The sequence below is a fragment of the Adelges cooleyi genome, unplaced genomic scaffold, assembly GCF_023614345.1.
Source record: "Adelges cooleyi isolate 19-005CV unplaced genomic scaffold, UGA_ACOO_1.1 ACOO_flye_CR_arks_rails_tigmint_CR_PRNA_30, whole genome shotgun sequence".
NCBI lineage: Eukaryota > Metazoa > Arthropoda > Insecta > Hemiptera > Adelgidae > Adelges > Adelges cooleyi.
This window is the reverse complement of record NW_026095971.1, coordinates 8,558,924-8,575,405: the sequence shown is the minus strand read 5'-3', so window position 1 is coordinate 8,575,405 and position 16,482 is coordinate 8,558,924. Positions and strand designations below refer to the sequence as shown.

The following is a 16,482-nucleotide window of genomic DNA, read 5'->3' as shown; positions in this document are numbered from 1 at the left end:
CTTTATTTCAATATGTATTATGTTAATACGTCACACCATTACAATATTATGTTTTAAGGGACCAAGGGGTAGATTTGAATCAAGGGGTTTAATTGGATAAAGCTGATATAATAATTTTCACTCTGCTGAAAATATCAAGAAAATAGTTATTAAATAGTCACATTGTTTGAATTATTGTGTTGTGTTATTAGCGGACTGATTATGTAATAAACAAAAATAATTTAGTCATAGACGTAATTTTTTAAATTTTATTATTTTTTTTCGCAAGAAGTTTTTTTACTTCAATATTAAGTACAAAATAATGTATTCAAATCCAAAATGTTGTTTTTTATCAATGTTTTCAACCTTACATTGATTTATTGTAATTTTTTTATCTGATATATTTTATCTAAATATTAATAATTATGAAGTTGGGTGGACTTGAATTTGCGACCATGAGGTAAATTTGAATATTTTACTCCGTAGAAAATTCATAGCATAGTTTTAAATAAAATAAATAATTTGAATTGTACATATTTTAATATATTAATACGACACATTCAAACTTGTCCCCCGTATATTCATGTGTACCCTATAACCGGGGTAGATTTAAATAAAATTAAAGATTCATTTAAAAATTGATTGATTATACATTTATTTTAAACTTCATTGGCGAGGTTGGGAATAGTATTATAATGTGTACAAATCGTTAAACTACAGGTTGGAACTCAAACATGAAATTTTCCATAAGATAAAATTAAGAAAAATAATTGTATGAGTTACCTGTAGAGCTTGAGGCCAACTACAACTGCTATTGAATATGTGAGAGAAACTGGAGTCCGTGCATGGGAGCACTGAAGATCCAGGCGTGTATTGGGCAGTTTGTACAGATATTATAGTACCCGTCGGACATGTGAGCGCCATTGACTGGGCTTCACAACCCACCCTGTGATATGTCCTGAGCGTGCCGGTCAATAAAGCTGAAAAACAAAACAAAATAAGGCCATTAAAAAAAAAGTTGTTTATGAATCGTTAAGTGCATTACGAAGTAATAAGTATGATGGATGAGGGAGAAATGTACAACGGATATTATTATATGCTTGGAGTGTTTAAGGTTCCTTGTTCAGGATGTGTCCTCCCACAGGGCTCACACGAACTTTTGCGTGTGACGTATCAATATTTCGGGCGTTACCTTTTTATTTGCCTAATGGATTCACACTAACATGGAAAGGAAGATGGGAAAGGGTTTAGTGGATTTATACGACTGCTATTTTTCATCACGCTCTGTTCCGTTCCAAACCATTTACACAGTAGTTTCCATACAATTTTCTCGGGTTCGCAATCATTTTTCATTATTTTTATAGCTACCTATGCACTATATGAGGTATAAGATGCATCCACCAAAAATCAATAAAAATATCTGTCTTATTACTATTAGTATGTAGCAATTTGTTTTTTTCCTATTTACAACAAGCTTTTAAAGTTATCAATATCAATTTTTTTTTCATATCAATTAGCATACTTAATTGTTTTTTTAAAAATCAAGAAAGTAATTTCTTGGACCTTGGTTGTCATTGTGTTATAAAAAAGAATATATTAACAACATATTTTTAAAGTTTGTAAGTTTTTGAAAAGCATATTACTTATTAGCTGTGTAACGAGGGTCATAAGGATTTGACAGATTTACATACATTATGTATACAAACTGATCCATTTAATAAGACACTCATTTTCTCTGAAAATAATTACAATTTTGTAGTGTTCTCTCTGAAGACATTTTAATTAATGTTATTTTACAGTATTAAGCAATACTAAAATTTATATATTTTTTGGTAAATTCTGGAGTTCTACTATTAAAACTTAAACGGTATCGTAAATGTTGTATTATTTTTTAAAATTAAAAATAATTTAGTAAAAGAGTGTTGATAACCAGTTATGAATAACTATTTAAAATTTATTACGAAGGGAAGGGTAGAGTCTAGTATTATTTTTATTTGCGCGCCTTACTCAGCCGCACTCCGCCTCCCATTATAATTTTTAAACCATGACTGTAACGCGTTTTGGTTTCTGTGCAGATGCGTTTTTTCGGTATAAAGAACTTAAATTTTAAATGTACTTTGGTCATTCTATGCCAAATCACCTAATGTGTGTGCGAGTGGATTTTTGAAATGCCTCAAGCTTTCATATCTTGGTTCATGTCATAAAAAGTTATAGGTTCTTAAGTATAGCACTTTTTAATAAAATACCAAACTTTAAGATAACGTACACAAAAAAAAAAATATGTTAAAAATAGTTATGAATCAAACAAACTAAACTATACAAAATGTGTTATTTAATGTGTATAATAATTTATACATACAGTAGGTATACTATTTTAATAGAATTTTCTTAGCTGTTTTGTTACGTTAAATATTGAACTAATAGATTTTTATGTGTCAAAAAAATATTATAATGTGTTCATCAATGTTCGGAGTGAAGTTAAAAGAAAATCATTAAACGCTCAGTATTACCACTAAGAAATAAAAAATGGTACTATAAAAACTTAATTCATGGCATCAGTGTCGGCTTTTTTGTAACACTAGGTATTTTTTTTAAATAATCGTTTTCTTTTCACACTTTTTTTTACTAAATAAATAATCTGTATTTATTGTCTTTGTGGGGATTTGTTTGTTAAATTCGTTTAAGTAAATTAATCAAAAACTAAAGCGATAAGTCAATACGTTAAAATGTATAACTCATGATGATTGGAAGAATGGAAAAACGTGCAGGTCTGGGCCTAAATTACTTGTTTGCGTAAATCGTAGGCGCGTTTTGGGCGCTATTATGTTAATTGAAATACAGCTCAATTAAATTCGATTTCAATTGAAACTTCCTTATCCTAAGCGCTTTATGTTAATCAATCAACATTTCTGCTTCCTGCGTTAGACGTTTCGGGTGGTATGTGGTCCGTGAACCCGAATAGTCCCACATCATGCATATTATACGAATTTGGTTATTTTTCTTGACGGACGAATCGTTATGTCGATCCGCTATTATTATTTTTATTGAAGTAAACAACAGCATCTGCCTCTGTATAAACTTTAATATTTAGAGAGAAAATAATGCATGTGCTAAACATTTTATTAACAGCAATGCTTTTCTGAGCATATTTTATTTATGCATTTTAGTAATAAATAACAATTTGTATTTGCTGTATATAGCTCAATACAATTTTTTATAGCTAAAAATAATAAATAGGCGATACTTACTTACTTTTTCAGTTTTTATACTATGCAAATAACAAATAAATAAAATATTTAATGTAAAAAATATTTCCTTCCCAATGGCCTTTGCTTCCGATGGCTATTAAAAATAAAAATAAATTACATCCAAATAGCATTAATATGTTCTCGAGAAATCACAGTTCAAATTGATAAAGCGAGTAACGCTGTACAATTTATATAAAAAGTTCTTTTATTTTTAACTTAGTAGCTAAGCCGATCAAATAAAATTTATAACCCTTGAATATTAACAAATATATTTCTTTTCGCCGAAATAATAGTTTTGTTTTTATTATCATTAAGCATAACATATTATAATGGTATATTATATTTTCTAAACATGCGTTTGTAAATAAATAAAAATAACTTTTTATATTGCGCCAAGAAGAAATTTCATTTTTGGTTTAACCTTTCGAGTCGTGCATTGTTTTGGTGGTCATAAACCAAACGGCATTAAGGGTAAAACTGGTCATGTAGCGTTGTTAATTAAATAAATAAAATTAAAATTGTCAGCCCTTGCACGGCGGGATGTAATAAATAGTACCTATATTATTATATTGCGGTTCATTGTTTTAGCTGCGTATTTCTAAATAGTTTAAATGTATTTTACCAAAGAGAATTTTACACACGTCAGACGGCATGACACTTTTTTTGAAATTAATTGACTCTTTAAAAACGAATAAAGTTTTGTATCCGAGGGATTCATTGAACGTTATTGATGATAGGTACACGCACCAACGTAGTTACTAAGTTGTGTCATTTAGAAATATAACATATACTTTTTCATTGATTCATGATACCCAAATTAAAGTATTTTTAATTATATAATAGGTAAAAAAATGTATATTTTTCATTCAATGAGCTTTTGATTAGTATGAGAAAACCTTTTTTTGGAATATTTAATTTATTATACGAATAAGTTTGAAGATTTGAGATTATAGAGATACTATATAATTATTATACAGTGAAAAATGTAAAAAATGATCATTCCTATCTACAATTGTTGTTAAATTGCACTTAATTTAAATAAATTGAGTTAAATATTATTTAAAGTTAAGTTGTTTGTTTCGTTTTTCTATTAATATAGCTGCAATTTGTTTTAAAATTACAATCTTACAAATTATTCCATCGAAGACAAGTGTTTCCTACTCGAACAAAATATACATCGTTATAAAAAATATTTATCATTTCATAATAGGATTATTGGATTATATGTAGTTTGTATTTTTGTTAATGAATTATAAGCCAACGGATTTCATATATTTTCTAGTATATAAGGCTTTGTGAAAGCTTTAGCGATTATATTGGTATAAAATAAACATTTCACAGTTTCAATTTACTAAAATTTCTATCTTTGAAATATTGTTCCGTACTGTATTCTACTATATTGTTATGTACTAAATTTGCTCTCCAATCTAAATGTATCAAGATCGCATGATTTGCTTAAAATTATGATTTAACTGTTTATAAAATGATTTATAAGCAGTTAATTAGTAGGTACGATGAATGTATTATATAGCAACAAGACCAACAGACAAAATTATAACACAGAAAAATATTTTTGCAGCCGAAAAGGTTGCGCCAGCAATACTAATCGTTCTCGTTAATCATGCTAACGCAGCCATATCAATAAAAGAGATATATTATGGCGATTAATAAACGGACCTTTCCTTTTTAAGAGGGGCTAACGTTTTCAGTAACCAATTACCAATTGATACACAATACAGGTATTTATTTTATGCGATTTATAATATTGTAGGTACGTTTTAAAAGTTACCTATACCTACATACAACACACCAAACAACTCAGAATGAAATAATTGATCAGCCAAAAACTGTTGTTTACAAATGTTGGTACTATATCCAGCGACACGGTTGCGGTGCGGATCTATGTAGAAAAACCGTAGCGCTCATGACCGTGTCCGTGTATACACAATCCCAGTATAGAACAATTCCATTTAACCCGTGCAAATTTAAACATTTTATCGGCCAACTTTTGCGATTCAACGGCTGGACATCATTGTTCATATGCGGTCTTAGTAAATTGGCAAAGTAGTGTAGATGCGTAAAGTGTTCATACAAAAATTATATTGGTTTAATGCTTTTCTAGTTACAAGTAAAAGTGTAAATTTTCGAAGCCTCCTCCTCGAGATACATTTTTTGGAAAAAAAATAACATGTGATGTAATAAAAAAATTTTTGATGGCAGCGTCGGTGAAGAGTTGTGATGGCGAGTCCCCACCACTACTACAGTCGTCTGCCACGACTATAAATATTAGGTATAGGAGTGGGAATACGACGGTAGTTAAAGTCTGTTTCCTACTAGAAGTTTTAATTTTTTTGTTGAGACTCTTACACGCTCTACTATTATAATTAACAACATTAGTTATGTATGAAAGATTTGGTATGGGATCATTATACCATAATTATTTATGCGAATAACCCACTATAGAATCAATTTTAATTAGGGATCGGAAAAAAACTGTCAACTTTTGTGTTTAAGAAGTATATGTTTAGGTTTTAGTGTTTTAAGTATATAATACGTTTCTATTGTCATCAACATCAGCTTAACGGGCCTTTAAGGGATGATGGTTTCAAGACGGATTCGCTGTCCACTATGGGTCGTCAGTCCGTCGCCGGAGAGGGGAGGGGCGGCTCCTTTCCACCGGATGATTACTTGTCCGGCAAACGGAGCGCCCGTGACCGAGTGTCGAACCGGCGGCGACAGTGAACGCTAACACACTGCCGCCTTACTCACTCGGCCACTCCTTCTTCTTTCTATAAAACAATTATTTTTTCCGTAAATTGTATTTTAATTAACAACATTAATTTTACAGGTTTGACATTTACAAAATAAAATATTAAATAAATACGATTTTAGTATTTATAAGTTATAAGTTTTATACCTAGTCATTCCATAATATAAACCTAAGCATCACTTCTATACGTCATCACTTTCATACAATGGCTGTGTCATATAGTCAATAGTAATATAGGTATACTATTGTGTTCTATATAAACTATACCACCACCGATGATACTTATTCCCTCCTACCTTGCTTTATCTAAAAATCAATAAAATCATTTTGTGCATTATAACTGATAAATTTTATATGATCGGAAATTACTGTAGTTATTTACAATATTGTAATAACTATTTATAATACAAACATGTTATAACTTAGAAAATAACTAATAAATTTCAGAATTATGAAAACTGTTGTTTAAAGTTCCTACATATTTACATTTTCCTCATTATATGATGATGTACACTAATGTCTACACGTTTAAACCATCTTTAAAACCGTTTATTCGCAAAGGATTATTTGCGCGAATTTTCGATCTTGATGTGGAAAAAATAGGTCATTCGGCTTGCTACCAAATGTTGCCATAGTGACTATGTCGCTTGAGGGAAGCGCATTTTCATTTCTTATTTAACGTAAATTTTTAACATAATAAACAAATTGCAATTTATAGTTTCTTTGTAGTGAAATTGACAAAGGACAACAGCTAATGTACTACTGACATACTTACAAACATTATGAATGCAGCTTACAAAATTAATGTTCTTCGACGCCTATTAGGTACGAAAATGAATATACTCCATACGAATGTAAGTACGTTTGGTTTCGTGTCCATTATTGTGTATTATGTTTTTTCGAACATTTCCAAAATGTAGCACTATGTTTTTATTTGCTGGTTCGCTTGAGAGTTCGGTACGAAAAACAGTTTAATGTTTCACTTATCAAAACTTATTAAGTAACCTACTCCGTTTAATACATCGATATCACAAAAGGTTTGTTGGTTTAACCAATACTTTAAACTAAACGATCTCCCTACCCTCCTAAAAAAACACATATAATAAAAATGTTAAAATATACACATAATACGAGTAATAGTAATAATAATAATAGGTACTAAACAATTATAACAGCTTATAAGTACAAGATAATAATTTTTGAATAATAATTGCATCATAATATACGTTATGAGAAAAGTAAACGAATACACATTAAAACAAATTTTTTTTATCAGTATTTTACGCTTTAGACTAGTACATTGCATCGATGTTTTCCAATATATTATAAAGTTAGTTGCGATATTTATCAATTTAGTTGTTCTAACATTTATCCGATGAAGTAGTATTAACCATTTTTTTTATAAAATATATGGATGAAGACCAGAACATATACAAATTCAATATACAAGTAGTAAAAAAAAAAGTTAACTTCGAGTATTTAACTAAAATATATACTAACCTAATGTTATATGATGCTACAGTTAAACTCCTAATAAATAGTTTACATTAGAATTCCATCGAATAAAGTGAAATGCTTGTAAAAAATTATTTAAATTAAAACTTACAAAACAGTAAATTATGTTTTATCACAAAACTTTAGTTAAAGAAAGTTACCTAGTTAAAAAAACATACTTACAAAAAGTCAGCTCAAAATAAATAAAAAGGTTTGATTTTTTCGTTTATACATTTGGATATGGAATATCGCTATAAATAAAATGTTTGATGTGCCGGCGTACAGCTTGATAATACTCAACGAAAAGTACATCAATAAAATTGTCACCAGAGCTAATACGTTTTCAGTTTCGAGTCAAAGCTCTACCCTATTTTCTCTGACACCCGTTTATGGATCGATCACAAGTCCCATTATCTATAATATAAAATCTAAATTACGTTTTTACAATTTTATATTGACATTTGAGCCACAAGAGTAAAATTACAGTCGAGTTAAGAGTTAATACAGTCAATAATAATAGTATAAAACAATTTTTTCAAAATTATTAAAAACGATTAAATGTAATATTTTTATATATTTTATATTATTATGTAATCTGATTATTTTTATCTTTTATCGATTTCCCGCACTTCTGCTATCAACTTTTGAAATTCGAATGCCAATATATTATATATTTTAAATAATTATTAAATAAAGAAATATTAACTAAAAATAATGACTTGACGATAAACGGTTTTAAACCATTATTTTTGGAGTTTTTAGAGTTAATATTTGACATATATTTAGACAGGAGCCTAAGTACGGTGGAGTACGTACAATACCGAATAGATTACTAAAGTTGATAGAACTTGTCTAGTCGCAAATTGAAAATAGACGTAGCGATTTATAGTATGATAAACAATGCAATATCCACAAATTCCTAATTACCTTACTATTAAAAGTACTTACATACAGGTGTTATCTTTAAATTTAGATTTTGACGAAAATTGCTTTATTAGGATTTAGGCGCCTTAATAAATACGGCGTATGGCGTTCCTATTTAATGGAAAATGAAACAGTAAATACGCTGTTGTCAAACTTATTTCATCAGAAGAATGTCAGCTAATTTACTGAAATGTGTCTGCGATGAATGAACTTGGTACGAAAAATTCAGAACCAATTTCAGTTTATTAGTCCCGCATAACGCAATCATTCCTTACAAATCAACACGCTTTGGAGAGATTCCAGTTATCCGTTCCAATTGTTCGGCCCTCTATAATCGGACTTTATTCTATACTATTCTCATACCACCGCAAAGCTTGGTACATTCCTCTACGGGGTCGTTTTTGGCTGTTTTCGTTTATTGTAAGCAAAATTGTTTTCTATTTTTTTTTTATATCGCTTATCGAATGGTCTACAAAATGGGGTTCTTTTACTATCATCTGATTGAATGCTACGCTGTATATTATAAAGCAAATAATACAAACCAATATAATATCCTATAATCCTACATAGTAATGTCGTTACATTTGTTTGATAAAATTATAATATTTTTAATAGATTTTTATTTTGAAATATATAGTACTTATTTTTCTTTTATTACAAATGTAATATCAGCTAAGCGTAAAATAGAACAAAATAATAATTAAGTCAATAAATGACGTAGATGTTATAAAAAACGCTTTTGATGCTTTGCAAGTACTTTTTCGAAATAATAAAGTAAAAACTATCACATTATTGGAGTCAATAACCAGTCATTATTTAATGTTTTGCGCATCAAAGCCGTCATGATTTCCATTTAAACTAAAACAAACAATACGAGTTTTAAGATTGTTAAGAAACATTGGCTTTGTTTTTACGTTCTTTTGTCCATTCGTACATAATCTAATATATATATAATATATATTTGGATTTTGTGTTACTATATATATATATATATAGGTTATAGTTGGTTCGATTTTCTTAACCTTAAGCCTTAACATTACCTTAAGCCGTCCACTTTTTTCCATTTGTTAACATTGGGTTATTATTAACTGTCATTCAGAACTATGTACTATAAATAAAATATTAATCTTAAACTGGTTTCTTAAGAACTCTATATACTTTATAAAAGCGAACTTTTAATTTTCAAAAGTTTTAAATGGTGGACCCAATATGGATCAAAAATTTAGTTTTAGCAATTTAAATTCACTCAAAAAGTACAAACATTTCTCAATATCCTAACCTAACCGTTAAAAATCGTATTTTCTTATTAGTGTTTTAATTTTAGTTGTTTATACACTTCATATTTTTGTACTACACAAAAAAATTGGATTGCGCTGTATACAACTTCCGCTGTTATACAGCAGACAAGAACGGCATTAATATATTTAAAAACATATATTATTATATTTATTATGTTTAAATATATATAACAGCGGATGTTGAGTACAATACACTTTAGGCAGTTTGAAATAAGAAGTTTAAAACATTTTCAATCCATGGTACAATTTATAAGGTTTTCACCGTTGTTTAAGGTTTTTTAAACTACAAATTTTTATCGAAACATTTTCTTGAGTATTAATTAAATATTAATTGTATACAAACTATATTTATTAATTACTCTAATTCCTCTGTGTCTATTACATTTTGAAAATCATTAAACATATTTGTAAACCAACTATATTTAACTATTGTTCCAAGAAAAAAATTATTTATTTTGCGTTTTTAGATGGTAATTGTTGATTTACACTTTAATTGACCCTTAGTTTGAAAATAATTATTTGGGGTAAAATTTATTTTACTCTTATTACCCACAAAAAAACTATTATTAATTTTTTAGAAATGTGTAACACCATTTTTACAATTGTTTAAGGTAGTTTTTTTTTAAATATGGCTGATATATTTTAAATAGGTTTAATTTAAGTAAACATAAAATAAGAAGATTACAATTTTATTATTTATGAGTCGAAGGGTCCTCTAAAAATATATTAGCAAAGCTTAAAATGTTAATACTTCATTTTATTTATTGGCCTCCTTAAAAATGTCGACAGGCAGTATCATAAAATTAGAAAAAACTTTTAATTAAAAATTATATAATAACTCTTTAAGTCGCAATAAATTTTTAAAAGTATAACTAAAACAAAATTAAGTAAAAGTTCATATATCTACAATAATATTGTAATAAAAAAAAACGTTAACCAACTTTATCTACTAAGTACTTATAACTGTGTTAGTTTATATACCTACTATTAAAATAATACCCAAATGAAAAAATAAACCAATTATATTCTATATACCTATTTGTGCTAAAAAAACGTTACGGTTATGAACTATATTTTTTTGCACGTATTATTTGAAGCAATCTATAAAGTTTCCCGATTTCTTTCCTTTCATAAGTTTTTTTGTTGGTTTTGTTTTATCGTTTAAAAGAACGCAAGACGACCGTTAAACGGAAAAAAATATATATATATGTATAATATATTAAAAACACCCTCGCAATAATAATAACAATAATAATAATGAGAAGTTATTATAAACAGCAAAATTTCGTTGAAGATGAATCTCTAAGACAAGTATTTTCGGGAAATTGGTCGCTGTTAATGGGATTTTTAACGTTTGTTTTACACAGTAAGGTAATGAAATATTTATCTACTCGGTACTGATCGTTAGAGGTAAATAACAAAACTTGTGGTTTATGGTTATTGAGCATGTAATTTATACGCATACAAACCCAGACTTTATAATACATTTTTTTTTAAATCTTCATTATACAGAAATTTGTTTGTAATACAAACGAAATGCCACGATCACTATATTTTATGCAGTGCTTATCTTGACAGCTTACTGACAATATAGCGTACAACAACACTTTACTTAAAGTTTTATTTGTCGTAGGTGATCTTCTGGTATACATTAAATATACACTCAAATTACTATTGCTTAACCGTTTTAGATTGCACAATTATTACATTAGCAAAGGGTTGACACTTGGCATTTGACAGTATTAATAACACTATTATGCCCCAGCTGTCTTTATACTAAGACACGACATTTGAGCGTTTGCTCAGGTCAAATATTGGGACGCTTTTCGGAGACAAAGTGTCTGACTCGCGATTTACATGTATTAATTATCAACTTAAAAAAATTTAATTTTGAATATTTACTATGACTGACTTTAATATATTATTTCACTAGATTTAAGTAGATTTTTTCCATTGCCTATGAAAAAAATATTTTATTTAATATATTGGCGCTGAATGCCAAAACACGCACTCGCTCACTAACTAACATCGACCTTTAACAATCAAGTATTACACGACTCGAGTCATTTAAGTTCAAGTTAATAGGTATAAGAATAGATGTTTAATTAGTGTGGCTAGCTACCCGTTCCATAAACATGTAAATAGTGTAAATTATGTCAGTTAAAAAAAACATTATCAAATATCAATACCTACATCTGCGATGATATATAGTTGTCAAAGTAATGTTTTTAGAAATGATCAATATGAGTTTGAATAATATATTTTAATTTTTTATTATACTATAAAATATATTTTAGTAACTTTTTACACTCCATAATGTTAAAAATATTCGAGAGTAAAAAAAGAATAATATATTTTATATTGTAGATTTTGTAAATATTACTATAAAGTCTATACTCCAATTTAAAGCAATACTTAACAGTGATGACGGTCAAGAAAAAATAATGTTTTTAACAATTATAAAAAGAAATAAACATGATACCGTAAATATAGACATTTTTTCAAAAGTGAGTTTCAAAACTAAACGAATAGTACATCAAATAATATTGGCTTAATATATTAATTATATTCAGAAATATATAGGATTGTATTTTTTTTATTTTCGAAAAACTATTGTAACGAACCTACTCGGCTACTAAAATTTGTTTGAAAGTAGTCCTAAAAAAAAATGTCAATATTGTAGTATGAGTACCTATGTTGTTTTTTTTCTGCTGACTATGTCATTAAACATTAATTATTTAGTTACCCCAATGTGTTTTGGAAATGATCTATATAATATATTAAACATTATACAAGATAACAAGTTAACTTATAATTGATAGTCAAACATCAATTGTCAGAAATGCTAATATCATAGGGGTTCATACGTTTGTCCAAACCGCATACGGTTATGAGCAAATCAAATATGTATACGGCGACTACAAAAGCATACATTAAGCCCATTAATCTTAATTATGGTCCTGTATCAATATCCAATAAACGGCCTTTCTATTAAAGGGCTGTATCTAATAAAACGTTTATACTATAGCTCAATAAGATTACAAGTGATTTGATACATATTATATTAATCACCAATAGTTAAAATATTAATAGGTAGTTAGCATTATTGATTAGTACAAAAAACCTTTCTATACAATCTATGGATTTGGCACTAATATCGGTCGTTTCGATTATTTTTCTATAATGTTATCAGGACTGCACCAACCTGAAAACATTTTATCATTTTATTGCCAGTGTGACATGCTATTCAAAAGTATAAGTATATTAGTTATCAAGTACTAAATTACAAATTTTAATAATATTATTTTAACACAAAAATTATAAATAAGCAACATTTTTAGTTTCGTCCCCAGGAGCAAAAATAAATAAAATGTATTTGTAATCTGTGGTAAAGATTAACATTTTTTTTTAAATTTTATAATTAGCCTCAAAGCTCCCACTGTTAGATAGTTATTTTATTTATTTTACTCAATATTAATGAGCAAAAAACTTTAATATTCAAGTAAATTAGATTATTTTTCCTTTATACACGAGCAGAGCACATAAAAGTGGTATTCACTCGGGGGCCGTATGCAATTACTCAGTTAGGGATTGGGGTATTTCTAGATTAATAGACCCAAGGGTATTTTAACGAATAATTTATACATAAAACACGGCTATTTGTATTTATAAATAAAAAATTTACAAGTTAATAGAGACAATAGGGTTCTTATATATTATAAATATTTTAAAAATATTTACAATTTCTGCTTTAAGTCTTCTAGTACGTAATAAGTATTTTGTAATAAAATATAAATCTAACAAAAATTGTATGAAAGTGTGGATAACATTCATTGAAAAGAGAAAAAGGGTAACCCTCGCTTTTGATAAGATGGTATTATATAATAGTTTTATACAATATTCGAAAAATATGTTGTCGTGGGTCTGGAAATATTAAAGAATCCAATAATATAACTGACACATAAAAGAGAAATATTACGAAAGTTTTTGGTAATATGTGACAGCTGGTTGCTGTATATAAAATAATTTGATTGTTTTTGTTTAGGGACTTGTCATCACAAATTTCCAAGTTATCTTGTAACACTTTTAAATTTTAAGACATTTTTAAGACATTTTAAAACACGTTATCGATAATAATTTTTAATTACATTTGATATAGTATTTTTCATTCTAATGTGAGTTATAATGATCTTATTTTATAGTGATATTTTCCCTTATTTATATGCTATTGCAGATTACTTTTTATTGAAACCTTTGATCACGTTTTGCAATAGTTTCGATAAAGTTGAAAACGGGTTCTTGTAATATAAATAAAGAGTATCAATACAAATAATTATCTATAACTATACCACAACTTATCAATGTAGTAAACCCTCATTACAGAATACGAATAACTGTAAGCCGTCAAGATGATTGTCGTCTAAGGCTTGAATCGCGTTTAAACACTAACCAGCCAATTTTGGGTGGTTAATGGCTAACCTCTAATAAAATCGTTGGTGAAATTGTGCCTAAAACTATAAGTTAAAAAATGCACTTAACTAGAGTGGTATATATATATAGTGATTGGTAACAAACGGTCAAGTTTGATTTTTCAATATTACTTACAGATTTGATATTTAATAAAATTAAACTTTTAAAATTATTATACACAATATCTTGTTTTCAAAGTACAAGAATAATGTAAGAAGAAATAATATTATAATAAAATCATTACTCGAGCATAATTAAAAATGAAATAATTGTTAGAAGAGAGACAACTGACAATTGTAGTTAACAAAAAAATAAAAACGTTACTGCATAGATAAAGTTCTTCTGTATACTTTGTACAACTTTGGTTAATCTACTGTTAATACTGGCTTAATATTGTTGTCCCACGCAAAGCCGTTTTTATGGGATTAAAATTGTAATTTATGCTATAAAAATGACTGTGATAGTCTGACAAAAAAATGACAATCAACAAAGAATCCTCATTACTGTATTAAATAGAATACACTATAGTTCAAGTTTTAAATTAAGATTTGGCCAAAAATTGAACTTAATTAACTCAGTACATATGTTTTAAACTATTATACTAATGTTCTAAAAATACAATATTTTCAATAATATATTATACATATATTCCCTATAGGAGCAAGCGTCAATGTTTTGGAGCATATTTTAGCTTCAACCCGGAGCTGAGATAATATTATTGGTTTTACAGTGATTTATTGTTTTGTCTACACGGTATCTGCAAAACCCTTGGTTCGATTCCATTTTATGAATGTGCGTACTTATTTTCGATCAGGAATTGCATGTGATTGGTACTTTAAGGGGAGAAATTTGAATTTAGCCTTTAACTTCTTTTTTATCCTGTCAGGATATCACAACTCCTTTTTTTTATTTTGAAGGCACGTTTACTTTAAATAAAAGTTTGATTCAAGTGTCATAATTAAATGAAAAGTCTAGTACTACAAAGTAAAATATATATAAATTTTATTCATTTCCACTAGATTCTTATTTTTAATTCTTCTTTGCTTGATATCTAACTGGATATTAATTTTAAGTACAAATATAAAAACTTATAATTTAATTTTGAAGTCGACACAACACGATGAACTACGCCGCGATACTTGTACAGTATGAAATATGGACGTTAATAACGTTTCGGGAAATTTCCAGATGGTTTTTTTTCTAGATGTTTCTTCTCGGATAGTAAAATATATACTATTAACCTAATTAGGCTGTGATACAAATACAAAGAGAAGATGTTTTCTTGTGTAACATTAGAACTTAAAGTACATCCATATCAATATAGAACCTCTTTCTTTATTGAAGTCTGTTAAAAATGTTTGAATGTGTTATATATAATAAGTATGAAACAAAATCAGGAAAGAGAGAAACAATTCAAAACATTTTTTTTTTAAAATGAAATATTTATAGCGCTAACAGATTTATATGAAAGCATTAGTACAAATTGTTATTATTTTAGATCTTAAGATTTTAATAATGGAAGACGACTAGTTGTAGTAGTTTGTTTCCAAACAAAGAAAGTCGTTTTGAATGTAAAACGATGGAACTTTTAAGAAAAACTTAAAAAAAAAGAAAAATTATGTTAACTTTGTAAATTATTAAATATTAATTTAGTTTGTGAATTAAACCATTTATTATTTATAGTTGCAATACACTAGCCAACAAATAGTTGTATGGTAATCTTCAATTAAGTAATCACGTAAAAAGCTATCGAACCTAAAATGAATTTACTTAATCTTTAATCAATTACAGAATATTAAAGTCAAATCAATGAAAAAGCAAAGTTTTTCAGGACTTCCGTAATAAATAGTACACTATCAAACTTTAGCTATGTATAATATTTAACTGCGTAATATCGAGCAGAACGTTAAAAAGGGATTAGAGATGATCAAAACAATAGTGATATCGCACACGCTAGGATGACAACACATGCGAATTTTGGTTTATGAGACCACAGTTAGTCGGAGAACTTAGTCGAATCGTATCCTATTAAACTATTTAAACATTCTCCTAATATATTTATTGTACCTAATTATTAAAGAAATAATTAAGACATCTTGAAAATAATTTGTTTTTTAAATTACGTATGTGTTTCCTTTATGCTTTAGTACACCATTCATCCGATCGCCATGAAACTGGTCTGATTACTTTTCGGAAATTCCACCCCTAAGGATGGCCTCAAACACGAATTTTCTACTTTAAACACGAAATATTTTTCGTTGCTAACCCAAAATAAACACTTGGTTTGTAACCATGATAA

General features: G+C 27.9%; 1 protein-coding gene across 2 annotated transcripts in view; it reads right to left on the bottom strand.

Moving 5' to 3' along the window:
• Nucleotides 1-16,482, bottom strand: part of LOC126839214 (protein eva-1 homolog C) — a 94,830-nt gene that overhangs the window by 12,923 nt on the left and 65,425 nt on the right. For both annotated transcript variants that reach the window (XM_050574361.1, XM_050574362.1), the window contains exon 2: nucleotides 763-959. In XM_050574361.1, coding sequence (XP_050430318.1) covers nucleotides 763-959 — 197 coding nt within the window. The remainder of the gene's footprint in view (nucleotides 1-762; nucleotides 960-16,482) is intronic.